The sequence below is a fragment of the Lagenorhynchus albirostris genome, chromosome 1, assembly GCF_949774975.1.
Source record: "Lagenorhynchus albirostris chromosome 1, mLagAlb1.1, whole genome shotgun sequence".
NCBI classification, from domain to species: domain Eukaryota; kingdom Metazoa; phylum Chordata; class Mammalia; order Artiodactyla; family Delphinidae; genus Lagenorhynchus; species Lagenorhynchus albirostris.
This window is the reverse complement of record NC_083095.1, coordinates 73,520,857-73,548,098: the sequence shown is the minus strand read 5'-3', so window position 1 is coordinate 73,548,098 and position 27,242 is coordinate 73,520,857. Positions and strand designations below refer to the sequence as shown.

Sequence of the window (27,242 nt, the reverse complement as noted above, 5' to 3'; positions counted from 1 at the left end):
GATTAGGACCTGGGAGAGGAAGGCCTCCAACACAACAAGTTTTAACCTAATATTCCAGGCAAGGATTCACTAAATGTATCTGAGTTGGGGAGAGAGTTGGATAAAAAATTGTGAAGAGCTTAGTGCGTTGCCATCTCAGTGGCCATGTTCTTACGCTCCCTCTAGCTGAAATATCACCTCACCAGAGAGGCCCCCTCAGGGAACTCTCCATCACCACACCTTGTTTTATTTCCAGCAGAGCATTTCTCATTCCCTGAAATCAGAGCTGTTTTCTTCTTTCTTCACCCATTCCATGAGGGCAGGGAGATATCTTTCTTAGTCAGTGCTATACTCCCAGGGCCTGGGTCATAGTAGACACTCAATAAATATGTGTTGAATTTGTTGAGTGAGTAAATGAATTTGGCCCTATGAATGAATTTAGATGAGGAAGCCTGGAGAGGTCAAGGGAATTAGTTACCTGCTTAGGGCACACAACTCATCAAGGGCAAAGCTGGGACTGGAACCAGGGTATCTAACTAAATCTGCTATATCCCCGCGAGAGGAAGGAGTGGGGAGGATGGGTTAGCAGGAAGGGTGAGGAGAGGCTGATCTAGGAGCTGGGCTGGTGATAGTGAGATGTAAAAGGATGGGAAAGAGGGGACCTCTGGGAAGGTATTGTGATGTACTGGCCAGAGGTGAGGTGGGGAGAAGAGGCAAGATCAAGGAAGGGAAAATGAAATGAATTGGGTGCCTACTCTGTTCCACGTAGTGTGCCAGGTGTGATACCTGGGTGGTCTGATTTGTAACCTGTGTTATAGATACCATCATCCCCATTTTTATGAGCTAAGGAAATGGAGGCACAAGAGTTCAAATAAATTACCCTTTTGCCCACTTATCAAGTACCTGATGCCTAAGCTTGACCTCTTCCCACCCTCCACACTGCCTCTTTGAACATAGGGTTAAACCTGAGAGTTTTCAAGATGCCACTGCGCATGGAGTCCACCGTCAGTTGGAAGAGGGCAACAAGACATAAGTGCTTATTCAGGGAAGGAGTAGGGAGCACAGGTACGAGACTCTCATTTGCTTCAGAGGAGAAACTGAGGCACAATAAGGCAATAAGGAAAGAGCTTCTTCTGATAAAGGGAGAACAGCTAGATGTGGGAACTCTGGAGACAGATGGAAGCTCCTCCAGAGGGTCTTCTTCTTCAAGGCGCTATGGAGGGGCAGCACAGGGACACCAGAGTGGGCAGACCTTGGAGCCAGAGGTGACACAGATACCCTTTTCTTTTTCTGGACTTCAATCTGTGGAGAAGAAGCAGGAGTGGAGGTGGGTGGCACAGGAGGGGTTGAGTCCAGGCCAGACTAGGACTCAGTGTGAGCCCCTCTCCCCTGCCCCAGTTGGACCCTTTCCTTGCAGTGGGGTGCTCCTGGCTTTCTGCCTGCACCTGCACACAAACATGCCACGGCCCCTGCAGCCCAGAGGTGCCAGGGAGGAACGAATTTGAAGTCCACTGCCCTTTGTCCCCATAGGTACACTTGTCCCTGTCAGACAGCAGCTCTGGGTTTGGGTTTGGAAAAGAAAGCTCACCGAGGCCCAGGATGCAGACTCTGCCCTCCACAGAGCCAGGTTCTGTTCAGGCCACAGGGCTGCAAAACGTGTTCTTTGTGCTGGGGGTGCCTCCAGGGCAGGGTGTTGGAGGCGGTCCCCCAGTCCAGGGCTGGTGTCTGACCACCGATGCCAAGCAGCGGACTGGCTGTGGGTCGGGGGTTGAGGGAACCCTTATAGGTTGTCACCAACCAGACCCTTACTCCTATCCTAAAGCCTTCCCTCTTGGCTTAGCTCAAACTTGCTCAAAAAGGCTTTCATAAACAACGCAAGTCTGAAAACTCGGGCGCTCTCCCCGCCTCTCCAGCCCTGGGGGCTTCGGGAGGGTCTGGGCAGCCTGCCAGCCCCGGGCTGTCCCCAGACTTGGGGATGGGGAGTGGGGAGGCGGTGCTGTTACCCTCTCCTTCCTGCTCGGTCTCCGGCCCAGAGTTTCCACAGGCCCCAGCCTCCCAGGCTCCCCACCCTGCTCTCCCTTAACCCTTTCCTCAGAGGGAAGGAGGGGCGCAGGTCTCTGTTCTCCAGGGAGGCCTGGGAGGCGTCAGGGTGGGCAGGAGGAACGGAGAGAAAGGCCGGGTCCCTGAAACCATACCCCCTCTCCCCCCACCCGACTGCCCCTCCTTCCCTTTCCCTCCCACTGGGGAAAGGGGAATGTGGAAGGAGATTAACTTTGACCCCCGGATTCTGGCTCTGGGCCCAAAACTCGAGTGGGAGGCAGAGGTTTCCAAGACCCTCCCCACCCCCATCCCCGCCGCCTCCCTCCTCCTTCCGCGCCCCTTGAAGCTACCCAGCCGACTCAGCTAAAGTTCATCCTGGAGGGGCTGGCGCAGTGGTGAAGGGGGAAGGCTGGGGGCGGAGGGAAGGGAGCCCGACTGGTCCCACCCCCGGCTGTAACCCCTGGCAGGAAGAGATTGTAGCGGGAGCCGCCGCTGAAAGGCTCGGAGCGCTGGAGGAAGGGCGCCCGAGCCGCGGCGGGTGGGTCCGCGAGCCGGGAGGACCCGCGCCAAGGCGGGGGCTCGCCGCCGGGAGAAGGGGGCGTGGCCTAGGCGCCTTCGGCCGGGGGACCCCGGTGGCACTGTCGGCTCCCTCCTTCCTGGGGCGGGCGAGCCAGCCATGCTCCTGTCCGGGGGCGACCCTCCGGCGCAGGAATGGTTCATGGTGCAGACCAAGTCGAAGCCCCGGGTGCAGCGGCAGCGGCTGCAAGTGCAGCGCATCTTCAGGGTCAAGCTGAACGCTTTCCAGAGCCGCCCGGACACCCCCTACTTCTGGCTGCAGCTCGAGGGGCCCAGGGAGAACATGGGCAGAGCCAAGGTAAACAGCTTCTCCCCACCTATCGCTTCCAGCCAGACCCTTGTCTCGCTCCTCGCCCCCTCGCCCCCTCAGGGGTCCCCTGAGGTCCCCCGACCTGGATTCGGCAGTATGGCGGGCAGGTACTGGGCCATCCTCTTGCCTTTCCAGATCTGCAGCCTTGGGTCCTTCTCTCTGGTTCCTTCTTTCTTTTCTGCCCCAACCCTCTCCTGCGTGTCACTTCTGTCCCTCAAGTGCGCTGAGAGAGGCTCGGCGTCGTGTGACCCCCCCCCCCCCCCCCCCCCCGTGAGCCTTCCCTGGCCAGGGCCCCGCACTTACAGCCTGCTCCTCCATCTGGGGAGCAACTTAAGGTCCTGTATTTCTGTAGTCTGTGCAACATACCTCTTTGTTCTCCACCAAGAGCCTGGAAGGCCCAGGTCTTTCTGCCGCCTTTTAAGTCTCCTTAAATCCTGGGCTGCCCCTTGGAGCCTCTCAGAGTGCTGGGACTGGAAGGGCCATTAAAGATGCTTCTAGGTTAATGCGGGCACTTTACAGATGAGGAATTGGGGGCTGGAGAGGGTAAGGGGCCTCCCTGAGCACTCAGGGTCGGGTAGGTGGGGCGTGGCAGGGGCTGGGACCAGAACCCAGGGCTCTGGGCTCCGCACCCCCCACTCTTGATGCTCTAGGCAGCCTCTTGCAGGGGCTCAGAGGTGGGGCTGCAGCAGCCCTGGAAGGCAGCAGCCCTAGGGGATGGGTGGGAATCTGGGAGGAGGGCTGTGGGCTTTCAGATGAAAGGGCTTGCTGTGTGGGGCTGGACGCTGGACAGGCCAGGTCACAGTGTGCCTCTATCGCATGTGCCCTGGCTTCTCTCATAAGCTTCTCCTCCGCTTGGGCCTCTCAGGTTCCCTCTGACTCCCCAGTCGTGGCCAAGGTCTCCCTCTTCCCCTAGATTCCCTTATCTTATCATTTCCTGGTAGGAATGCTATAGCCTCCCTCAGCCCCAGACCACCTGCTCCCCCGTGCACCCACCCACCCCAACACACACCCCTTCCCTAGCGGGGTCTCTATCAGTCTCCTAATTTTGGTCAAGGCCATGGGTGGGGGAGGCCCAGAACACGCTGGCCAGTGGGCAGGCAGGCTGGAAAGTTCCTCCCTCAGCCCCTCTGTTAGGCTGCTTCGTCAGCAGTTTTTCCAGTTCTGACAGAGGTACTGGGGGAGGGGAGGGGTTCCTGCCTGGAGAGCAGATGTGCAGGAACCCTTGAGATGGAGACTTTTCAGTAGCTGGCATAGGGTAGGTTAACAAGAGGAGCCTTTGGATTGTTTTGGGTTCTTAATCTTTTTTTTTTTTAAGTAAGAGTGATTTTGTTTATTATTTATTTATTTATTTTTGGCTGCGTTGGGTCTTCGTTGCTGCACGCGGGCTTTCTCTAGTTGTGGCGAGCGGGGGCTGCTCTTCGTTGTGGTGCACGTACTTCTCACTGCAGTGGCTTCTCTTGTTGCGGAGCACGGGATCTAGGCATGAGGGCTTCAGTAGTTGTGGCACACAGGCTCAGTAGTTGTGGCGCACGGGCTTAGTTGCTCCGCGGCATGTGGGATCTTCCCGGACCAGGGATTGAACCCGTGTGCCCTGCGTTGGCCACCGCACCACCAGGGAAGTCCCAGGTTCTTAATCTTTTTGTTAATTTGAAATACACCTACTCACCCTTTTATGGGACTGGTGCTTTCTGAAGTGTCTAGCTCGCCTGTCCCCCGCTTACATCCTCCATCAGCTTCTCCAGGCTTGGCTACTCCTGCTACCACTGCTGCCTCAGAGTTCCTGGGCCCACCGGCTTTCCCTCACACCTCAGGCCCTGCTAGTGTAACCAGTGGCTTTCTCCGTTCCCCCCATCTTTTTTTTTTTTTTCGGTACACTGGCCTCTCACTGTTGTGTCCTCTCCTGTTGCGGAGCACAGGCTCTGGACGCGCAGGCTCAGCGTCCATGGCTCACGGGCCCAGCCGCTCTGCGGCATGTGGGATCCTCCCGGACTGGGGCACGAACCCGTGTCCCCTGCATCGGCAGGCGGACTCTCAACCACTGCGCCACCAGGGAAGCCCCATTTCCCCCATCTTATCATCTCTTTCCCCTCTGTCTTCCCCCGGGGAAAAGCATGATTTAAGATGGAAACAACATGAGGGGGTCTGGGTAACTCCCTCCCTTACTGCACAGAATGAGCAGAAAGAAGAGATTTTTGGAGCTTTGGAGCAGGAGAGCAGGGAAGGTGGGGAGGATCAGGTTTTGTTCCAGAAGTTAGGAGATCTGGGTGCAATTTGCTGTCACCAAGTTACTGCTGGGACAGAGGGTTGTGGTGGAGAGAGTTGGAGGTTGGGGTTTGCTACCTTCTAACTGGCTGACCTTGGTCAAATCATTGACCTTCTCTTAAGCCTATTTCCTCATCTATAAAACAATATAATAATACCCACTTCATGGCAGAGTTGTGAGAGTCAATTGAAATAAGGCGTTCTTATGGACTTGCACAAACGTGGAGAGTTACGGAGTAGAGATATCAGTTATTGTTTCTGTAACTCGCTGTATAACTTAGAATGAGCTCTTTTCCCTCTCTGAGTCTTGGTCTCCTTGTTTGCAAAGTGAGAAGCTTGGATTAAATGCTTTCTAAGGCCCAACAATCTGATACAGGAAAATTTCCCATGTATAAGGATGTCTTGTGGTTTCCATGTGGAGGTGCTGTGGCTGACCCCAATCCCAGCTGTAGGGGCACAGAATCACACACCTGGATAATGGCCTAATATACACAGGCCAGCTGGCAGAGGGGGCTCAGTGAGACTGGAGGTTGTAGGATGGGGAAGGGGTGATGGATGGGGGGAGGAGGGGTCAAGAAGGATACAGGCTTCTCTGGAGAAGAGCCCGGGTGTTTTCTACATTATATGCACTGGTTTTCCAGGAAAAACTCTGTAGAACTCGGAAGTGTCTTTAAGTAGTTTTCTTGTGGTGGGATTTAAAAAATAATGAGGACATTGCTGGAAATCACATTCCTAGGCAGCAAAAAGAAACACTGGGGAGGCCTGGCCTTTCTGAGGTGAAATCAGCCTCACCTCAGAGTGGAAAGGAGGGTTTTTACTAATGATCAAAGTTGCCCAGAGACGAGCCCTGCTCAGCTCTTCTGTCCTCCTTGGCAACGATGTAAAGAAGGGTCCGGCACAGAGAGGACAGGTGACAGCTTGAGTCTCCCCTTTTTGGACACGATGGAGGGAGGGAGGTGATGGGGAGCCAGAGGTTGGGGTGGGGAGCTGTGGGACAGGGTGTGGTTTGCTGACTTTGGGCTTTGCTGTCAGGTGGAAGTTGATCTGTCCCTGGCCCACAATGACTGAGCAGTACCACGGAAGCTGGTAGTGGCCAGGGTTGTGCAGGAACCAACTCCTGCTGACCCATCGTTGAAAATTCAGGAAGTTTTTGAGCCAATGGAGTCCTGTTGGTAGTTTGAAATCAACCATGGAAGGAGTATTTACACCACAGAAATTGGCAAATGCTACAAATCGGGACTATTTCCCCCATAACTGGATGATTGTTAAACACTTACCAGCACATCTAATTGTGTTGTGGGCACCTCATACTTCTCCTTTATTTTAAACTTAATTTTTCTTTTATCAAAATAATACATAATTTAAAAGTCCAATAATTTTTAAAAAGCTTACAGTATAACGCAGTGATTCCTTGCCTTGCTCCTGCCAACTCCCTCTTCAGTGCTCTTCCCCATAGAAAATATCTGCTCTGGCATTTCTACACCTCCACATTCCTAAAACAATATGTAGCTACTATATCTTTTGATTAATCAATTTTAGATATCATTTTACTTTCTATTAATTATAGATGAGGATTTATCTCCCTTATATTGCCATCCCTTTTTTCTTCCCAGTATAGTTATATTTCATTTTTCTGTTAAATCTGTATTTAGTATTTGCAACATTATGCCCTTGCAAATATCATTTACATCTAAGTGTTGAAGTGCACTATGATTAGGTCTTTTTTTTGTTTTTGTTTTTTGCGGTGCGTGGGCCTCTCACCGTTGTGGCCTCTCCCGTTGCAGAGCACAGGCTCCAGACGTGCAGGCTTAGCGGCCATGGCTCACGGGCCCAGCCGCTCCACGGCATGTGGGATCTTCCTGGACCGGGGCACGAACCCGCGTCCCCTGCATTGGCAGGCGGACCCTCAACCACTGCGCCACCGGGGAAGCCCCTATGATTAGGTTTTCTCTCTTACTTTTCGAGTTCCCTGAGGTAAAGAACTCAACTCCTTTCCAGTTTGCTTGTTTTCCTTCGTACCTGTTGCTAATTCTTATAACTTTCAGTAGCTTCTCACTACAGTTTTCTACAAGGACAATCTATCGATTCAAGATGGTCTGTCAGTTCCAGATTTTTTCCTGGGGGCAGCCTTCTTTCTGTCTGGTCAGGACTGCACAGCTGTCATCCCGAGACGCCCGTTTGCTGTCATTCTTGGCATCCTCTTGCCTTTTTTCCTTGTTAGATACCTCGTTTCCTGGACGCTGTGTCTTTGTCTTGAGTTGGTGGAGCACGTCCTTCAGTAGCGTCATCAAGTTAGAAAGATGGTGCCGAAACAAGCATGTTGATTCTGGAGTTCACTCTCCAATCTGAACTAGTCGTCCTCTGTGCCTCCTAGAACAGTGCCTGACAGGTAGTAGGTGCTCAGTAGTGTTTATTGAATGGATGAGTACCTTCTGAGATTTTTCTCCACAGTCTTCCTGGAGATTGTCTTTGCTTTTTTTTTATGTTGGGTCTCCTTTCTTGGTTTCTTTCATTGATTTGCTGGAAAATGCTCTCTGGTAGCTTCCTGAGAAAGGTTTTATAGGAGGTAAACTCTTGGGGTTGCATACATGCATGTCTACATTGCATATCTGATGGTCATTTGATTGACAATTTGGCTGGTATCAAATTATACATGGAAAATTATTTTCCTTCAGAAATGAGAAGGCATTGGGCTTCCCTGGTGGCCCAGTGTTGGGCGTCCGCCTGCCGATGCAGGGGACGCGGGTTCGTGCCCCGGTCCGGGAGGGTCCCACGTGCCGCGGAGCGGCTGGGCCGGTGAGCCATGGCTGCTGGGCCTGTGCGTCCGGAGCCTGTGCTCCGCGGAGGGAGGGGCCCCAGCGGTGAGAGGCCCGCGTACCACAAAAAAAAAAAAAAAAAAAAAAGAAATGAGAAGGCATGAATCCATTGACTTCTTGCTTTAGGGATATCTGAAGCTATTCTTGGTCCCTGGTCCTTTGTATGAGAAGTTTTTTTTCTCTCTGGAAGCTTGTAGTTTCCCCCACTGCTCTGAGGTGCCCCAGTGAGACCCCTCTGTGTGCGTATCTGTCTTCATCCATCATCAGTTACTATTGCGGAGTCTCTATATGGGAAGAATGAGTTTCTCTGCACTCAGCACTCACTGTAGACCTCACTACTGGCCTTCCTCTCTTCCTTCATGATTTTTATGGTACCCACACCCTCAGGTATGCTGATCAACCTCTGATCCTAAGACCTTGTCTTTTACTTTCTACAGAACAAACTCCAGTGGGTAGGGAGGTACTTGCTCAGCCTTTGTGTAGAGGGGTGGGTGGGCTCCCAGATCTAACTGCTCCTCAAACAACTTTATCTTAGTTCACCTTTTAATCTCTTTCATTCCCAATTCCAGAGTTTCTTGGTGCTGCCGTGTTTTTGAGCTTTTTGAGTATTCTGCGGTGTAATGTAGGGTGGTTCTGGAAAGCAGACGGTGTATAGCAACCGACTTAGGAGAAGGGAGAATCCTAAGTCAGGATTGATCAAGCATAGAGCAGTAGTAAACCACCTGGTGGTATTGTTTTTATTTAACTTACAAGTTGAAAAATGACTTGCGGGACATTGGGCAACATATCTTAACAAATGCACATTCTTCTGTGCTTATTTTGTTCCTACCTCTTCTCTATTTTTTCTCCTTTTGGGGAAAAAGGTCTGGGTGGGCTTTAAGCAGGAAAATGGCTTCAGATATTTTCTGGATGTAAATGCCTGTTGTTTCCATATCGGTTTTTGCTCTAAAGTATAGACAGCATCATGGTTAAGACCTCAGACTTCGGAGTCAGAGGGCCTAAGTGTCCCAGCCTACGACCTGTGTGACCTCGGACATGTGCCCTCCCTTGCTCACCTAAAATGGGGATAATAGTAATTTCCTTATGGGGCTGAGAGAGGAATCAATGAGCTGATGTATGTAAAGAGCCTGGCACATAGTAAGTGTTCAATAAATAGCAGTTTTGAAAGTTATCTCATTTCCAATATATCTTTTTGTTTAAAAATATGGACGGTTAATGGAGCAATGAATATTTTAAGGTCTTTGCAGAAGGAGAAAGAAACCACCCACCATCTTCTTGCCGAGCACCTCTCTTCATTTTTACATATTGTTTTCATGTAGTTAGAACGTGGGGTGCATGGGGTGGGGGAGTTTGTTCAGGTCTATGAGAGTTACTCCACCTGGTCAGATTCACCCTTGCCAGGCAGTGCAGACCAGCTGAGGTTCTGGGTGGGAGGGGTTGGCCTGGGATGTCTATCAGAGTTTGAGCTGATTTTGGACTGACTGAAAAGGGGTTAGACATGGGCCTAAGTGCCTGGGTGTACCTTAGGCCCTTTGGGGAAGGTGTTGGAGGTCCATAGCCTGGCCGTGTGGCAGAGATGAGCTTAAGCCTGAGTAGGGAGGGATGGTCTGGGTACTGAGCAGAGGGGCCTGAACGGTCTTTGGGCTGGCTGCTGGAGATCCAAAATGGAGCATTTGTTCCATAATGGAACTGTCATGGGGAAGCGGGAAGAGGGATGACTGTCACTGACACAGGCATGAGGAGGGACTTGAGGGCTAATACAGTCATCAAGTGTTGGCTGATTAAGAGGCAGTGCCCATGGCTCCTTGGAGCTCATGGGGTCATGCTGGTGGAACTCAGCCATAGGGTGCAGGAACCCAACCTCTCCTGTCCCAGTGACTGCTAAAGACTGAGTGTGTGAGGCCTGGAAACACAAGGACCTGGTGCCCAGAGGGCCAGAGGCTTCCCTTCTGGTTCAGCCATTGTGCGTATCTGTGGGGATCCCCTGGATACTGGCCCAGAGACTTACCTTTTCCTCTGTCCCCTCCGGGCAGCAGAGTTACCATGGTTACAGGTCCAGGTTGTGCTGGAGACCTTCTGCAGGGGGATTAACCAGAATCTCAGTGGATTACCCTGGAGTCACTGTGTAGTCAGCCCAAGGACGTGCAAAGAGCTCTGCTTTCAGAGTCAGATGGTTGTGGGCTGTGGTCCTTACCCAGTCACCCTAGCTGTGTGTCCTTGGGTCAGCAATAGAGCCTTTCTGAGCCTGCAAAATGGGAATAGGCTGTGCCAGGCATAAGCTAAGCACTTCTTTTGTATTATCTCACTGAAGCTTCATAATAGCCTAATGAGGTGGGAACCATTATCCCCATTTTACAGATGAGGAAACGTAGGCATAAGGACGGTAGATAACCTGCTCCAGGTCACATAAGCTCCTGGCACGTGGAGGGTACTCAGTAATGTGCCACCCCCCTCCTCCCAGCTAGTTCACAATTCTAGAACGCCAGGGTAGGACTGGACCTTAGGAGTATCTAATTTAATCCGTCATTTTATAGGTGAGGAGACTGAGGCCCTGAGAAGATGACAAATTTCCCACAGTAACCTTAACGTACTGAGGTCAGGTTGGAACTAGAACCAGGGCCCTTGACTCCAAGCCCAGGTGCTCGCCCTCCCTCTGGCCCCCCACATCTGTCAGAGCTCCCTGGAAAGAGATGAGTGTGTGAGGAGTCAGGACCAGGGAGAGAGTGTTGGGCCGGGTGTCATTTGGTTTATGGTGGGCGGGGGCAGGGCATGTGCTTGTGAGGGGAGTGAGTGCCAGTGGCAAGCCCTTAACGGCTGGCTTCCTTTGTGCTCTCCCCACCGGCTTCAGGAGTATCTGAAGGGCCTGTGCAGCCCGGAGCTGTGGAAGGAGGTCCGCTACCCGGCGGCCCTGCACTGCGCCTTCCTTGGGGCCCAGGGCCTCTTCTTGGACTGCCTGTGCTGGAGCACGCTGGCCTACCTGGTGCCTGGTCCGCCGGGCTCCCTGATGGTGGGCGGGCTGACCGAGTCTTTCATCATGACCCAGAACTGGCTGGAGGAGCTGGTAGGGCGGCTGCGCTGGGGCCCTGCCCCTCTGCTAACCCCCCGGGGCATCTGGGAAGCCGAGGTGACCCGGGCTTTTGGGGCTCTGGTCTGGATCCGTGGTGACCAGTATGCAGGGGACCTGCTGCAGCTGCCTGCGGCAGTCCAGGAACTGCTGCTGAGCCTGGTGCGGGATGCTGCGGGCAAGGAGGACATCATCCAGTGGCTCGGCTGCATTGGCGCCTCCGACTCCCGCTCGGACCCCGAGCTCCTGATCTGCCCAGCCCACCAGCAGAAGGAAGGTCCAGCCATGGTGTCCATGGGAGACGGTCCCGGGCCTTTTCTGGAGATGGGGAGCCCAGAAAATTCAAAGAGGTTAACCAGCCTAGGCGCCATGGGGGCCCTCATCCCAGGCCAGAACGCTCAGCTGGAGACAGCAAACCAGCTGGTACGGTAAGTTCTGGAGAATCCGTTTGGCTTCTCTGCCCAGCCCCAGGGAAAGAGTTTGGGACCTAACTGGCCTTACCACCTTTCCAACAAACTTGGGTTTCCTCCAGGGTTGGTTCCAACAACCAAGGTGTTACGGACAGTGCTTGTGAGGAAGGGTCAGTACAAGCCAGCGGCAGCCAGGACCCTGCGGACCGCACACAAGCCTCGTCCCAGCAGCGGCAGGCCCGGAGGGGGGAAGACAAGCTCCCTCTCCAGCCTCCAGTGTCAGCCCTGAGTGTGTGCTCGCCCTGGAAGTCCTGGACCGCGGGGCCAGCCTTCGGGCCCTTGTGGCCGGGGACTATTGCTGCAACCTTCTGGAGGATCAATGAACTGCATTCTCTCCACCTGGCCTGGCTCCTGTCCCAGGCTTGCTTCAGTTTCCCTTTCTGGCAGAGGCCACTGGGCCCCATTCAGTTCAAGCTGCCAGGGCAGAATCCTTTGCCCTTAAATCTGGGATGGAAACAGAAGGAGCTGGTTCCTTTGCCCAGTGTGGAAAGCCCAGACTGTAGACCAGATGGGGGGCCAGGAGGAGAGGCAGCCCTACGGAATTGCCCAAGGCCAGAGACCCCTAAAAAAGTAATGAGTTTATTGGTGGTCTCAGGAGGCTCAGGGGTAATGGACAAGGCTAGCCCAGGACTTCCACAGATAGGGCCACCTTTGACCTCTACACCCCAACTCCAAGCTGGAAGTGAGCCGGGGGATCGAGGAAATATGCAGTGGGATTGTAAGGAACCCGAAGAGAGGCCGTTTCCAGGGCCCTCCACAGGGCAAGGGGTGCCTACTGCTCAGGGGAGGCCCGCCACTCAAGGGGGGCTGACAGCTCCTTCAGGACCTGAACCTCAAACAGTGCCTGAAACTCTCAAAGTGCCCATGGCTGCAGCAGTGCCCACAGCTCAAACCCCACCCACAAATCCCGTGCTGCCTGAAGCCCGCAAAGTGCCTGAAACCCAGATTATGCCGGCAGTCCGTGAAGAACCTGCAGCCCCCAAAGTGCCTTTGGCTCCCACAAAGCCAGCTGCTCAAATGGGGCCTGCAGCTCCCCAAACTCCCACAACTCAGAAAAGGCATGCGGCAAAAACATCACCTGCAGGTCCCCAAACGCCCAGAGCCCAGACCGGGACTACAGCTAAAACAGGGTCTACAGCTCCCAGAACTTGCCGAGCTCCAAAGATGCCTGCAGCTCAGAAGGGACCCACAGATCCAGGGCCAACCCCGGACGCAGCCAAATTCCCAAGTGAGGGCCAGCCTTCCTCAAGGGGCAGTGCTTCCCTCCTGAAGGGCCAGGGGGAAGCTGGAAGGCAGGGGCCCCAGTCCAGCGGCACTTTGGCTCCCAGTCGTAAGTGCCAACCTCAGGTGGAGGGGCTCCTGGGGGCTCGGGAGGGGGTTCCGAGGCAGCCGCCTCGCCACCCACAGGCGAACAGCACAGTAACCAGCTTCCAGAGGTACCACGAGGCCCTGAATACACCCTTTGAGCTGAACCTGTCAGAAGAACCGGGGAACCAGGGGTTGAGGCGAGTGGTCATTGACGGCAGCAGCGTGGCCATGGTGTGAGTAGCCACAGACCTGGGGTGGGCTGGGGATACTGGGGGGCTCGGGCAGGGTGTCCCTGGGTTGATAGACTGTGGGCGTCCTTGACCGCTGTATACAGGTGACATGGGGTTCAAATGGGGGAAAGATGGGAGGGAAGTGGTACACGTTGAGGGGCTACTGCATGCTGGGTGGTGGTCATGGCATCATCCCAGCAGCCTTCAAAAGTAGGTTTCTGTTCTCCTTCCCTCATAGAAGCAGAAACAGGCTCAGAGAAGCGATTAATCTTGACCAAGGTCCCAGAGCCAGTAAGGGGCCCAGCTGGCCTTTGGGTTCAGATCTGCTCACTGCCCAGGCCCATGCTCTTCCCATTTCAGCCTGCCTCACATAGCATGGGGTCTGTCAACCTCAGGCCAGTTTTCAAATGTTTAGCCCAACCCTTAAGGTCCAGCACTTATCTCCCCTGTGAAGCTTCTCCCAACCATGCCAACTCTCAGAGATCACTCTCTCGGCACAGCACTTACTGCTGTATATGTGCTAGCAGAAATACATGCAGGATGTCTTCATTTGCCCACACAGTAGAATAGTTATCTGTGCTGAGGACACTCCCAGCACACAGTTTGGTCAGCAAATGTTTGTTTGCTTCCAGTCCTAAACTGAGCTCTTCTCCTTCCTTTTGCCCCGGAGGCCCCTACACACACACACACACACACACACACACACACACGCTCACACACACACACACACACACACACACACACATGTACACAGCAGGTGAGTGGACCCAGTAGGTGCTCACTGTTCGATGATGGTGAGAGGGGAGGGGGCATTGTTGGTGCCCGTGGTGCTGATGCCCTGACATTGCCAGATGTGCTGCCCTAGGCTGGCTCTGAGGGAGGGGTAGAGAGGCAGGGCCATTCCTAGGGCAGAAAATTGCTACCTCACTAATTCCCCACATCTCCCCACCCGCCACCCCCCAACCCCAGGCATGGCCTCCAGCACTTCTTCTCCTGCCGGGGCATTGCCATGGCAGTGCAGTACTTCTGGAACCGGGGACACCGAGAGGTCACTGTGTTTGTACCCACCTGGCAGCTTAAGAAGAACCGGAGGGTGAGAGGTGAGCTGTCCCCAGCTGCCCAGCCCCTCCAGTGGGCCTACTCTCTATGCCTTACTTTTCCTTGCCTTTCTGTCCCCACCATGGCCTTTTCCACTTAGCCCTTCCTCTGACCGTCGCTGTCTTCTGCCTTTCACCTCCAGAGAGCCACTTTCTGACGAAGCTACACTCCCTCAAGATGCTTTCAATCACCCCCTCTCAGCTCGAGAACGGCAAGAAGATCACTACCTACGATTATAGGTGTGCTGGCCTGCAGGCCTTCTCTTGTGGGGCCCTGGGGCTTGGGCTGGCCTGGTGTGTCAGGTGGAGTCTTGCCGCATTTGCTCTGGGGAGATGGAAGCAAATAAGTCAGAGGGTCATGGCAGAGAGGGTGGTGTGGTGCACCGGCCCTCTGTAGGCAGAGGGAGAGACACAGAGAGGAGAGGGCTCCAAGGTCGGCTCTATTCAAACCCAAGAGGTGTTCCTGAATTTGGGACTCCGCAGCCCAATTTACCTGAGCTAAGAGGCTTTCTCCCCCGTGAAGTATGGGGTGCTCTGCTTTCTCTGGATGGGACTAGCCCAGGTGACTCCTGGTGCTTCGAGCGAGCTGCTTCCCCCAGCAGCTGATTTGGGTGCCAGTTTGGGTTGAAGCTCAGGTTTTCTCAAGGAATTGCTGCAGTCTTTTCCTCCCACCCGCCCTGGCCCTGGGAGGAGGTATGTGTGTGGCTGTATGTGACTGGAGCCCTGGCTGGGCTCTGAAAATGGAGTCAGATTGGCCCTGTCTCCTAGCTAAAGCCTGAATGCCTCCCTACTTGCCAGTCCTCAGCACCCACTCCCCAGCGTGGCTGCAGGACCAGTGCGCATACGGGTGCCTGTGATGCTGCCTCTGATGGGGCCGAGAAGGCCCTGTCCAGGTCACTGACCCTGTGCTGGACTCGAGGTCCAGCAGGCCAGGTCTTGCCTCCACTTAGGCACCTCCTATGCCAGGCAGGGAGAAGTTCTGTTCCTCCCCAAGACCTGGCGCCCACTCAGCCTTCAAGCCTGGGAAGGTCTGGGCAGGGCAGCTCAGGCATCCTTCCTTCAAGAGCTGGCCCCCCTGGGTAAGGTCTTTCAGAGCCTTTAAATTCAGGCCTGGGTTTGAGGGAAGGTAGCTTTCCTGCAGAAGGCCCCTCTGCTGGTCACTTGTGGAATTGCATGCTCATGGCTGCCAGAATGGCACTCTGCAGGGAATGCCGAGAAGTGGGTGGCCTTTGCTTTCTTTCCTGGTCACAGCCCTCTTTCGAGAAGTGATCCTTGGAAAAATGGATTTGTTTATTCAGGTATGTGTTTTTATACGTGTATACACATATCCATATGTATGTATGTGTGTCTTGGCATGTACCTGAATGTTGTGCATTGGTGAAGAGTAATCATGGAATGCTTGATACACGCTGTGTGGCAGGCACTGAACTAGACTCTTCAGTGTCTAGTGTATTGTCTCATTCAGTTTAATCCTCACAGCAATAGAGGGTAGGTATTTTATGTTAGTTTGACAGATGTGGAAACCGAAGAAGTAAAAATGCATGTATGGATGTGGACAAGTGCATGGCTTTCTATGTGCGTGTCTGAGCCTGTGTATGTGAATGCCTATGTGTAAAATAGGGGTCTGTGTTTGCATATACAGTTGGGGGATGTGCATGCTAGTTCACCCTCCCAGGGGCGAGTGGACATCCCAGTCGGCTGCATAGACGAGGATGGGCTCTAGAGTCTTGGCTCCCCGGCTATCAAGGGCAGCGTTTTTGTCCAGCACACCTCAACAGGAAGCTGCAAGTTCATTTTCTCAGAGGACTGGGGAGGTGAGGGTCTGGGTACTGGGTCGTTAGCGACTTCCCCTCTCCCTGCAGGTTCATGGTAAAGCTGGCAGAAGAGACAGATGGCATCATCGTCACCAATGAGCAGCTCCATGTCCTGATGAATAATTCCAAGAAACTTATGGTCAAAGATCGGTGAGGCAGCTCCCAGGGGATTGGGCTGTTCCTTCCCCTCGGGTGCTGGGCAGTCCCTGGCAGCAGGGGTTTGGGCAGGGGGAAGGGCCTTGGAGCGGTGCTCATCAGCACCTGCTGGGAGGAGATGTGGGTCTCAGCCCCTGTGGAGCTACCAGGTGGCAGTGGGGTGTGGGTGGGTCAAGGGCCCCTCTGTGACGTTTCCTCCTCCATCCCGGGTCCAGCCTGCTGCCCTTCACTTTTGCGGGGAATCTCTTCATGGTGCCCGACGATCCTCTGGGCCGTGATGGCCCCACTCTGGATGAGTTTCTGAAGAAGCCAAACAGGTAATGGGCCAGGCACCCCCCTCCACACCCCGCCTCCCAGCCGCTCCTGGGGCTGACTGGAAGGTTCCCCTTGGTGCTAGCCAACGTTTGTCTAGTGCTTAATAGTGAGCAGAGTGATTTGAGTTTTTCAGGTCTTTGTACTTCCACCCGCATCTGCACATCCGTAAACCACTTACAATATGGTTTTACAGTTTCACAGTCTTGCACACATGCTTCAATACTATGTGTAACATTCCACAACTGGCATTTGTCGCCATGTTTTATTGTTTTTCCCAGATGTATGCCATGTTAGTTCCTGTGGCTGGCTTTAATGTCCATGCTCTGTTCCATTATGTGAGTACCCAACAGGTTTATGGGGTCTTTTGTGGAGGGCCATTCGACAGTTTCCATGTTATGCTGTTGGTACCAGTGCTGCGGTGAACCGCCTTGTTCTTGTTTCATTGTGTGCAGGGGGAGCTGTGTCTGGAGTATATACCAAGCAGAACTTTTTCCACATTTCTTACCCACTTTGATCCTCACAGCTCGAGTTAGACATACGTGACCACTGTCCTCGTTTTACAAATGAGGAATCTGAGACTCAAGTACTTTCCCAAGGTCGTTGTGCTGCTGCCGGCAGAACTGATTTGCAGTAACTCAGTTCCTCTGGCTTCCACCCACTCTGAGCCGCCTTGCTGCTCACCTCCCAGTTCCCTGGGCCTGGCAGGGACCTTCTGGGCAGGGCACTGCTTCCCGGGCCAGGTCCCCCAGTCCCATTTCTCCAATTCGAAGAAAAGTGATGTGGCCAAGGTTTGTGTGCTATGTGCTCCCAAGCCCCATGTCAAGCCTCCTTTCCTCTCTTGACCTCCCCCGGCTGGCTCATCCTGGAGTCCAGCTGGAAGTACCAGTCATCTAATTCTTATCAAACCATTGGCTTAAAACTGGTTGGACATGTCACTTGGTCAATGAGGTTTTGATTGGATAAGCCTTCAAAGCCCAGATTAACCTCTAACACCGCCGTCCGGCACATGCTGGGAGTGGAGGGAATATGTGCGGGCAGGTCCTCTCTGAGGCTGTGCTGTGTTGGAGGCGGGCCCTCGGCCCAGCCTCAGGGAAACTCAGCAATGGGGTGAGGCTCTGTGGGCTTCCACAGATGTGGTTTCGCCTTGGATGGCCTCTCGGGGCGGGCTGTCCCCTGCCTCCTCCATCAGACTCCTCTGTCCTGCTGTTTTGGTGTAGGCTGGACACTGACATTGGCAACTTCCTGAAGGTGTGGAAGACCCTTCCTCCCAGCTCTGCCAGGGTCTCTGAGCTGAGTGAGGAGGCTGACCCTGGGCCCCCGGAGAGTCTGCAGAATGTGGAAGAAGTCAGGGAGGAGAAGGAGGAGAGGCAGGGAGAAGAGCAGGAGATGCAGAAGCCGGCCGAGAAGGAGGAGGACCTGGACTCTTCGCTGATGTCCGTGTTCAGGGCTGAGTGCTCTTCCCTCTCAGAGGAAATACTCCGGTGCCTCAGCCTGCACGACCCCCAGGATGAAGCCCTCGACATCGATCTCCTGCCGGCGGTACCTTCTCCCTCCCTGGGCATCCCCTGGGATGGGAAGGCTCCCTGCCAGCAGGTTCTTGCCCAGCTGGCCCAGCTCACCATCCCCAGCAACTTCACCGCGCTCTCCTTCTTCGTGGGATTCATGGACTCCCACCGGGACGTCATCCCTGACTATGAAGCCCTTGTGGGGCCCCTGCACAGGCTCCTCAAGCAGAAGCCAGACTGGCAGTGGGACTGGGAGCATGAGAAGGCCTTTCTGGCCCTGAAGCGAGGTCTGGTGTCCGCCCTCTGTCTGACGGCCCCCAACCCCCAGCTGCCCTTCCGCCTGGAGGTGACGGTGAGCCAAGTGGCCCTGACGGCTGTCGTGTACCAGGAGCGCTCAGGGAGAAAGCACCCCGTAGCCTATACCTCGAAACCCCTCCTCCCCGACGAGGAGAGCGAGGGCCCGCAGTCAGGGGGAGACAGTCCCTATGCCATGGCCTGGGCCCTCAAGCATTTTTCCCGCTGCATTGGAGACACCCCAGTGGTCCTGGGCCTTTCCTATGCCTCCCGGACCACTGTAGACCCTGGGGCAGGGGACGGCCGCAGGGTTGCCAAAGCATGGTTGATCAGATGGTCCCTCTTGGTACAGGACAAGGGTAAGAGAGCACTGGAATTGACCCTCCTCCAGGGCCTGCTGGGGGAAAACCGGCTGCTGACTCCTGCGGCTTCCATGCCTCGTTTTTTCCAGGTTCTGCCTCCTTTCTCCGACCTGTCCACTTTTGTCTGCATCCACATGTCGGGGTATTGCTTTTACCGGGAGGATGAGTGGTGTGCTGGCTTCGGTCTCTACATTCTATCTCCCACCAGCCCCCCTGTCTCCCTTTCCTTCTCTTGCTCCCCTTACACCCCGACCTATGCCCACCTGGCGGCCGTGGCCTGTGGCCTGGAGCGCTTTGGCCAGTCCCACCTGCCCGTGGTTTTCCTCACGCACTGCAACTGGATCTTCAGCCTCCTCTGGGAGCTCCTTCCCCTCTGGAGGGCTCGGGGCTTCCTCTCCTCCGACGGAGCTCCGCTACCTCACCCAAGCCTGCTCTCCTACATCATAGCCCTCACCTCCGGCCTCTCATCCCTTCCGTTCATCTACCGAACCTCCTACCGGGGCTCCCTGTTTGCTGTGACGGTGGACACCCTGGCCAAGCAGGGAGCCCAGGGGGGCGGCCAGTGGTGGAATTTGCCAAACGATGTGCCAGTCCCTGTGGTGTCTCCCCGTACCACGGGCAAGAGGCTCAACTTGCTGGCGTTACAGCTGAGCGACGGCACCCTGGCTGATATCATTGCCAAGCTGCAGGCCGGGCAGAAATTATCCAGCTCCTCACCCTTCAGTTCTGCCTTTAACTCCCTCAGTCTCGACAAAGAGAGTGGCTTGCTTATGTTCAAGGGAGACAAGAGGCCCCGGGTCTGGGTAGTCCCGAGGCAGCTCCGGAGGGATCTGATTTTTGCTGTGCACGACCTCCCCATGGGGGCCCACCAGAGGCCCGAGGAGACCTACAAGAAGCTGCGGTTGCTGGGATGGTGGCCGGGCATGCAGGAGCACGTGAGAGATTACTGTAGGAGCTGCTTGTTCTGTATCCCCCGGAATCTCACAGGCAGTGAGTTGAAGGTTATTGAGTCCCTGTGGCCGCTCAGGTCCACCGCTCCCTGGTCCAACCTGCAGATAGAGGTGGTGGGCCCGGTCACTGTCAGCGAGGAGGGCCACAAGCACGTGCTGATTGTGGCGGACCCCAACACCAGGTGGGTAGAGGCATTCCCGCTGAAGCCCTACACACACATGGCTGTGGCCCAGGTGCTGCTTCAGCACTTGTTCGCGAGGTGGGGTGTTCCGGTGAGGCTGGAGGCCGCCCAGGGCCCCCAGTTTGCCCGCCATGTCCTGGTAAGCTGTGGGCTGGCCCTGGGAGCCCAGGTGGCCTCCTTGAGTAGGGACCTCCAGTTCCCCTGCCTGACGAGCTCCGGGGCCTACTGGGAATTCAAGAGGGCCCTCAAGGAGTTCATCTTCCTGCATGGCAAGAAGTGGGCAGCTTCCCTGCCCTTGCTGCACCTGGCCTTCAGGGCTTCCTCCAGCCAGGCCACGCCGTTCCAGATCCTGACGGGGGGCGAGGAGAGGCTGACCGAGCCCCTGTGGTGGGAGATGAGCAGTGCAAACATCGAAGGGCTCAAGATGGATGTCTTCCTGCTACAGCTGATGGGGGAGCTGCTGGAGCTCCACTGCAGGGTGGCTGAGAAGACGAGTGAAAAGGCTGAGAATAGGCGTTTCAAGCGGGAGAGCCAGGAGAAGGAGTGGAATGTGGGTGACCAGGTCCTCTTGCTGTCCCTCCCCAGGAACGGCAGCAGCGCCAAGTGGGTGGGTCCCTTCTATATCGGGGACCGGCTAAGCCTGTCCCTCTACAGGGTCTGGGGCTTCCCCACCCCAGAGAAGCTTGGGTGCATCTATCCTAGCAGTCTGATGAAGACCTTTGCCAAGAGTGGCACCCCGCTGTCCTTCAAGGTCTTGGAGCAGTGAGCTGGAGCTGTGGGGGAGCCCCCCGCCCCAGGGTCCTGGGCTTCTGCTGCTAGGCCTCCCCTTAACCCCAGCAATGCTCTCACAGCCCCCTGGGGGCCCTTCATTGTGCCTTTTGTAGAGAAGTTACTTCATAAAGCTTTGCTGAACTGTCTTGAACTGGGGACCAGCGTCCCTATGGAAACATGCCCAGTATGGGGTATTGGGAGAATCTGCTAAAGGCTGTCAGATGTGGGCCTCTGACAATTTTACCCTGGCAGGTATCCCTTCCTGGGGCAGGCCATGTTCAATGTCTCTCCCCAGGTGAAAGTGTACATATACACACGTAGCCCAGAATCTTATTTCTGGCTGTCTTTACCATGAAACAGTGTGGCTCTGGACTTCAGAATCAAAACCACATTCCCCTCTCAAACAGAAACCTCGATTGTGGGCTCCTCCCCCGATTGTTGTCCCTGACTGGGGACCCTTTGCCCGTGAATCTGTCACAGCTGACCCAAATCCATGCGGGCTGTGGAGAGGCAGCCCGTCCCTTATCTCATGGTTCGCTTTCTCAGGCCAGGCTAGGCCTGCCCAGCTGTTAAGGAAAGGCTGGCAGTCCTGGGCCTCGAGGCTCGGAACCGGGGTGGGAGGACGGCCGGCCAGCCATCCTGTAGGTGCATCCTGCCCGTCAGCATGGGAAGGGCAAGGGGGAGACGGAGTCAGCCTACCTCATTTGACTCCAGCCAATGGAGATGCTCCCTGACCCCGGCTTCGATGATCTCGAGCCCACAGGAGTCAAGGATCTCGATGCCAAGTGTGGCGTCTCTACCTGAAGAGCTGCTTCGACTAGACCGAGGGGCCCAGGCCTCGGCTTCAGGGGGAGGGTGACTGAAATGAGTGGTCTGGCACCGGGTGAGGTGCTGGCATGACTCTACCTCCCAATCCCACCCCGCAGCCCGCAGCCCGCTCCTCTCACTGCCACTGTACCCTGCATCCCCAGACCCTATAGTGTATGACTGCTCTGTTTGGATTCCCCAGACCCCACCCTATAGTCCCCTGGACCCTGCCTTCTGGGTAGAGAGAATCCCGGCCTCCCCCAGAGCCGCTCTGCAAAGATCACTCGCTGCAAGAGTGCGTTTCTCACGGGTGTGTGTTCCTTCACTCTCCCTCCGAATGGCTGCTGCCGCCGACAGAGGGGGGTCCAGGTGGAGACCAGCACTGGGTCACTCTGGCTGGGCCTCTAAGTAGTTTTATTTCTCCAAAACTGAGCCAGTCTCCTGGCCTAGCTCCAGTTGCAAAAACGTTTGACATGGCTAGAGCCAGAGTAGAGCCTGCCACTGAGTCCAATTAGCTTGTTTTACAGCCGAGGAAAGAGGCCCAGAGAGGGCAAGTGACTTGCCCGAAGTCACAGAGATAGTTAGTTGGTGGCTGAGCTGGGACCAGGATTAAGCTTCCTGATTCTCTGTTCACCACAGATGGGGTTCAAGTGAGAGAAGGTCTCAAAATCTTATACCCATCTTCCCTCCAGCTCATCTCCCAGATCTTGCAGATAAACCACTTAGGTGTTGCCCTCAAACCATTTCTAGCTGTTAATTCTGTCCAGGAAAGAATGATTGGGTGACAGCTGACAAATTGAAAGGTGAGTGTGGGGTTTTTAGCAGATACCTCTTTCCCCCTCCTCCCTCTGATGGTCTGTTCAACCTCATTCTCCCTCCTCAGTGCTGTATCCATTCCCCGTTAACCACATTTATGACCTTATACCCCTTTTGGTGACCTTTTTTCCCCCATTTGATTTGTCAATAAACGGATCAAAATGGAGCTAATATCCAGTTAAAAAAATTTTTTTTTTCTTTTAGCTGTAGCCTCAATTATGAGGAGGGTGGGAGGCAGTTGTGGGGCACGGGTGCTGCATGTTTTCCAAGCAGGCTTGCAGATTTGACAGCCTGGATAGTAACTTTCCAAGTACATCTGACCTGAGCTCTTATTTATTTTTATTATTGTTTTTTTGCGGTACGCGGGCTTCTCTCGTTGCGGAGCACAGGCTCCGGACTCGCAGGCTCAGCGGCCATGGCTCATGGGCCCAGCCGCTCCGCGGCATGTGGGATCTTCCCGGACCGGGGCACGAACCCGCGTCCCCCGCATCGGCAGGCGGACTCTCAACCACTGCACCACCAGGGAAGCCCCTGAGCTCTTATTTTACCGAGGAGACCAGCGCCCAGGTAGTGATACAGCTCAACCTCTCTCTCCCTACTGGTTCATGGCAGGGCTGTGAGGAGAGCCCAGGCTGAGGGCTTCCATGCTAGTGCTCTTTCCGTTCACGCCTTAGAAGTGGGCAGGGTGGGAATGAAGATGAATGAAGGCTGGTGTAAGAATGGCATCAGTGCTGGACCAGCTTGGCTGTATCGGAAACACAATAGAACTAGGTTTGAATACTGAATCCATGGCTGCTACCTATGAAGCCTTTTCCTGGGGCCTTGGTCTCCCCACCTATCAGGTGCAGGGTAACAATTCCTAAATTATGGATGGTGCGAGGATCTCATGAAATAATCGCGCCAAGAGGCTACTGTGGTGCCGGCTATGGAGTAAGCCTTCATCACTGTGATGGACTGCATGTTTGTGTCCTTCCAAATTTATATGTTGAAACCCTACCCCCTAGTGGGATGGTATTAGGAGGTGGGGCTTTGGGGGGGTTAATCAGTTTAGGTAAGGTCGTGAGGGTGGAGCATCTAAGATGAGATTAGTGTCCTTATAAGAGAAAGAAACTAGAGCTGCCTCTCTCTCCACCACTTGAGGGTACAATGAGAACATGGCCATCTGCAAGTGAGGAAGTGGGCTCTTAACAGACACTTGATTTGCTGGTACCTTGATCTTGAATGCCCAGCCTCCGGAACTAAGTTTCTGTTGTTTAAGCCACCCAATCTATGGGGTTTTTGTTACAGCAGCCCGAACCGATAAAGACAATCACATACTAGCTAATGTTGCTTTTCTTCCTGCCCCTGGAGTGCTTGCTATTATTGCCCCCTAGGCTCAGAAACCTTCCTAACCCTGGCCAAGCTTCCAGACTTCGGGTGTCTGCTACTTGCTGTTTTCTCACCTGACGGAATGTCTGTTCAGCACTGGCAGGGAGATGGAGTGGCGGGAAGGAACTGTCCTTCCTGAGAACTCCCCGGCTCACGTGCACATGGTCACTTAGTATTTATAGAGCACCTACTGTGTGCCAGGCCCTGTCTAGTGTGGAGTGGATGGCAGGTAATGGGAATGGCATGGTGCCCCTCTGGGGCCCACTGTTAGGTGAGGGAGGCAATTCAACAAGCAAATACAGTGCAGGGTGGTAAGGGAAGGAACACGGCATAGGAGCCCACAGCACAGGGGTCTGAAGCCTCCGCTCACGTGCAGTCCAGCGAGGTCTGTCTTCCTGACCCCCTTCACTGAAAACAATGCACATGCTCTTAGGACAGGGCAGCAAGTGAAAGGTTCGGAACTCCTAAGTGAAAGATTGATCAGGAAGGTGGCTTAGCAAAACCTCTACTTTCTACTCAAGAGAACTTTAAGCAATACTCAGAATTTATCCACATTGGCTTCTGAGCCCTCTGTTGGTGAGATTTCTCTTCTTCACGGCTGAACAATTTACAAGGTCTGATTTGACATATTTTTAGCGGAGTGAATAAAGATGTGTCCACAGTTGAGCACCATGGGCAGTGCAGCCTACTAGTCACTGCTTCTCTCCTTTATACCATCACGATTTCCCCTTCTCATTTGGGGCACTGGCAGGTGAGCTTCCCAAGCCTCTGGCAGAGAAATTATAAAGTCACCAGTAGGCAGACAGTCCCAGACATAAGCAAAAATAGTATATAAAGAACGTCCTGCAGTGTATCTCATTCTCATGTTAAAAAGTACATAAACTACTAACACAATCTTGTAAATCAACTACGCTCAAATAAAAATTTTTAAAAAATGTACATTAACTATCTGGTGAGATGGGGACCCCCTAAGCTTTGCTATATCATGTTTTCCTAGGGACCGTTTATGATGTCCTTGTGTTTCTGGGTAGAAGTGAACACACCTGAAAGAAAGCAGCATTATAACAGGTAAATGGCTACAATAAAACAAAAAAATCCTACTCACTTTTTTTTTTAACATCTTTATTCAAGTACAATTGCTTTGCAGTGTTGTTAGTTACTGCTGTATAACAAAGTGAATCAGCTATATGCATATATATATATATATATATATCCCCATATCCCCTCCCTCTTGTGTCTCCCTCCCACCCTCCCTATCCCACCACGCTAGGTGGTTGCAAAACACCGAGCTGATCTCCCTGTGCTATGCAGCTGCTTCCCACGAGCTATTTTACATTTGGTAGTGTATATATGTCCATGTTACTCTCTCACTTCGTCCCAGGTTACCCTTCCCCCTCCCCGTGTCCTCAAGTTAGAGGTGATACAAACAGATGGAGAGATATACCATGTCCTTGGGTTGGAAGAATCAACATTGTGAAAATGACTATACTACCCAAAGCAATCTACAGATTCAATGCAATCCCTATCAAACTACCACTGGCATTTTTCACAGAACTAGAACAAAAAATTGTACAATTTGTATGGAAACACAAAAGACCCCGAATAGCCAGAGCAATCTTGAGAAAGAAAAACGGAGCTGGTGGAATCAGGCTCCCGGACTTCAGACTATACTACCAAGCTACAGTAATCAAGACAGTATGGTACTGACACAGAAACAGAAATATAGATCAATGGAACAGGATAGAAAGCCCAGAGATAAACCCATGCACATATGGTCACTTTATCTTTGATAAAGGAGGCAAGAGTATACAGTGGAGAAAAGACAGCCTCTTCAATAGTGGTGCCGGGAAAACTGGACAGCTGCATGTAAAAGAATGAAATTAGAACACTTCCTAGCACCATACACAAAAATAAACTCAAAATGGATTAAAGACCTACCCACGTTTTAAAGATTGTCCAAGAATCCTTGGGACATGTACCAGTTTTAACTTGTTTCCTAATTCATATGGTAACAGTAACTTACATATAGTGGGTACTTGCTCTGTACTTTCCAACGCTGTGGGATATATACCATGTTTCTCTTCATTGTCTAGAGGAAGAAAATGAGGCAGGGGGAGTTTGAGTTATTTGCTGAAGGTCACGTGCAGCTACTAAGTGAGAGGCTCCAGTGCCCACCACCTTCACCGCTATGCTCACTCCTTCTCATGCAAGTATATTCACTTTGTTGCTAGAGTTACTTTCTCCCCACTAATCTATGGCCTCTCTATCCTTTATTAATGTATGATATTAATATACATTAGTATACTGTATATTAAGATTTCTCCATTTCAGCTTGGTCCAGATTAAGATGATTTACAAACTAAAACAGAGCCTGGTTTACCTCAGTTGGGTCCAAGAACAATTCTGTTGGCCCTGATAAATTTTGACGCGAATGCCATGCCCTCGTTTTCTGAACTATAATGAGAAAATCTCTATTTTGAGTTGCCGCTTAGGCATTTTACAGTACAATGACCCTGCTCACACCCAGAGTCTGGACATTTAGATAAGGACCTGAGTTTAGGACTCCTGCCCCAAATTCTCACTTGCTTTTCCTGGGGCGCCCTTTGAAATGACCACGTATAGTTGAGTCCGGGTAAAGTTAGTGACCTGCACCCCAACTACCTTACACATAATAGGTTCTTGCTATCCTGCTCACACGTGAACTGGGACAGAGGACTGCCCTTCTCCTGGCTCACTGCTTCCCTTTCCCCCCTCCTGGTTTCTGGGGTCTGTAAGTAATAAATCTTTAAACTTTACTTCCTTTGTGTGAGTGTGCTACACCTTCAATCAAAATGACTACAGGGTTCTTACTTCCCCAGATGGGGAACCGACAGAGCTACCTCCTGACCCCGTGTGGTGGCCTGTGCTTCCGCATTCAGCAGATCATAATCTGCATATCCTTAAGTTAATACACCAGCTATGGGTCCCGCAACACACAAGGGGGTACCATTTTCCCTCAGCTAATAAATAGTGCTATTTTGTAAGTTTTCATGTTCCCATAGATGGTGAAAAATGAATCAGGGGAGATTGCAGCAGCTGGATTGCAAAGGACCTAAAAAAAAAAACCACGTTAAGCAATACAGATTTAATCCTAGACCCTCTTCCTTCCCTACAATACCCTAAAGGGCTTTAGGCAGTGAAGTTGCCACTCTGGCAACCCCTGTGTGGAGAATGGACTCAGAGAAGCAAAACTGGAGGCCAAGGGGCCAATTAGGAAGCTTGCGTAGAACTCTGAGATATTGGTAGCCAGATGGATGGAAAACAATGGATGGAACTGATTTATGGGGATTATGGGAGAGGGAGGAATCGAGGAACATGGCTGGTGTTTGGTTAGGGCAACAGGGACATTCCACTTTTAGACACAGAGAATAAGGGAAAAAACAGATTTCGGGAGGAAAGGCTCTAATTTTAGCAGGTTGACTTTAAGGTGGGCTAGGCAAAGTAGGAATCTGACATTTGGGAGGGAGGTCCTGGATAGAGATAAAAAATGTGGAAGTTGTCAGCATATGGATGGAGATTCAGGCTTTTGAGAGTGTGTCAGGATGAAAGGAATCCTAGGGCAGAACCTTGAGGGAAACTGACATTTAGGAGATGGGCAGAGGTACAGGAGGCTGAAAAAGAAAGTGGCCTCAGCAGACAGGTGGAAGCAGAGCCCAGAGCATGTGCACAGTCAGGGAAATGAGGGCAGGGAGCGCTTCTAGAAGGAGGGTG

General features: G+C 53.2%; 1 protein-coding gene and 2 long non-coding RNA genes across 4 annotated transcripts; 2 read left to right on the top strand and 1 right to left on the bottom strand.

Annotated features, from left to right (window-relative positions):
* Positions 1 to 1,087: 1,087 nt before the first annotated feature.
* LOC132517360 (uncharacterized) lies at positions 1,088 to 3,090 on the bottom strand. Its single transcript, XR_009539716.1, has 2 exons — positions 2,988 to 3,090; positions 1,088 to 1,281 (listed from the first exon to the last, which is right to left on the bottom strand). It is a non-coding gene; the product is annotated as an uncharacterized LOC132517360 (long non-coding RNA).
* NYNRIN (NYN domain and retroviral integrase containing) lies at positions 2,606 to 21,165 on the top strand. 2 transcript variants are annotated; one of them, XM_060144384.1, is made up of 8 exons: positions 2,606 to 2,893; positions 10,832 to 11,475; positions 11,580 to 13,058; positions 14,025 to 14,155; positions 14,296 to 14,392; positions 16,015 to 16,116; positions 16,338 to 16,439; positions 17,655 to 21,165. In XM_060144384.1, exons 1-8 carry the CDS (start codon positions 2,696 to 2,698, stop codon positions 20,494 to 20,496), a joined length of 5,595 nt encoding a protein of 1,864 aa, XP_060000367.1. In that variant the 5' UTR covers positions 2,606 to 2,695; the 3' UTR covers positions 20,497 to 21,165. The 2 variants fall into 2 exon arrangements, with proteins under 2 accessions (XP_060000367.1, XP_060000376.1); XM_060144393.1 differs by lacking the exon at positions 2,606 to 2,893 and adding an exon at positions 9,097 to 9,120.
* A 1,382-nt stretch (positions 21,166 to 22,547) lies between these two features.
* LOC132517347 (uncharacterized) lies at positions 22,548 to 26,287 on the top strand. The gene is made up of 3 exons (XR_009539713.1): positions 22,548 to 22,691; positions 24,490 to 24,560; positions 24,874 to 26,287. It is a non-coding gene; the product is annotated as an uncharacterized LOC132517347 (long non-coding RNA).
* Positions 26,288 to 27,242: the final 955 nt, after the last annotated feature.

What these genes read in the sequence shown, in the direction of transcription:
- NYNRIN (XM_060144384.1), top strand. Translation starts at nt 2,696, where the DNA reads ATGCTCCTGTCCGGGGGCGACCCTCCGGCGCAGGAATGGTTCATGGTG. An exon ending in AGAACATGGGCAGAGCCAAG is followed by an intron (nt 2,894 to 10,831) that starts GTAAACAGCTTC and finishes CACCGGCTTCAG; the next exon opens with GAGTATCTGAAGGGCCTGTG. An exon ending in GAAGAACCGGAGGGTGAGAG is followed by an intron (nt 14,156 to 14,295) that starts GTGAGCTGTCCC and finishes TTTCACCTCCAG; the next exon opens with AGAGCCACTTTCTGACGAAG.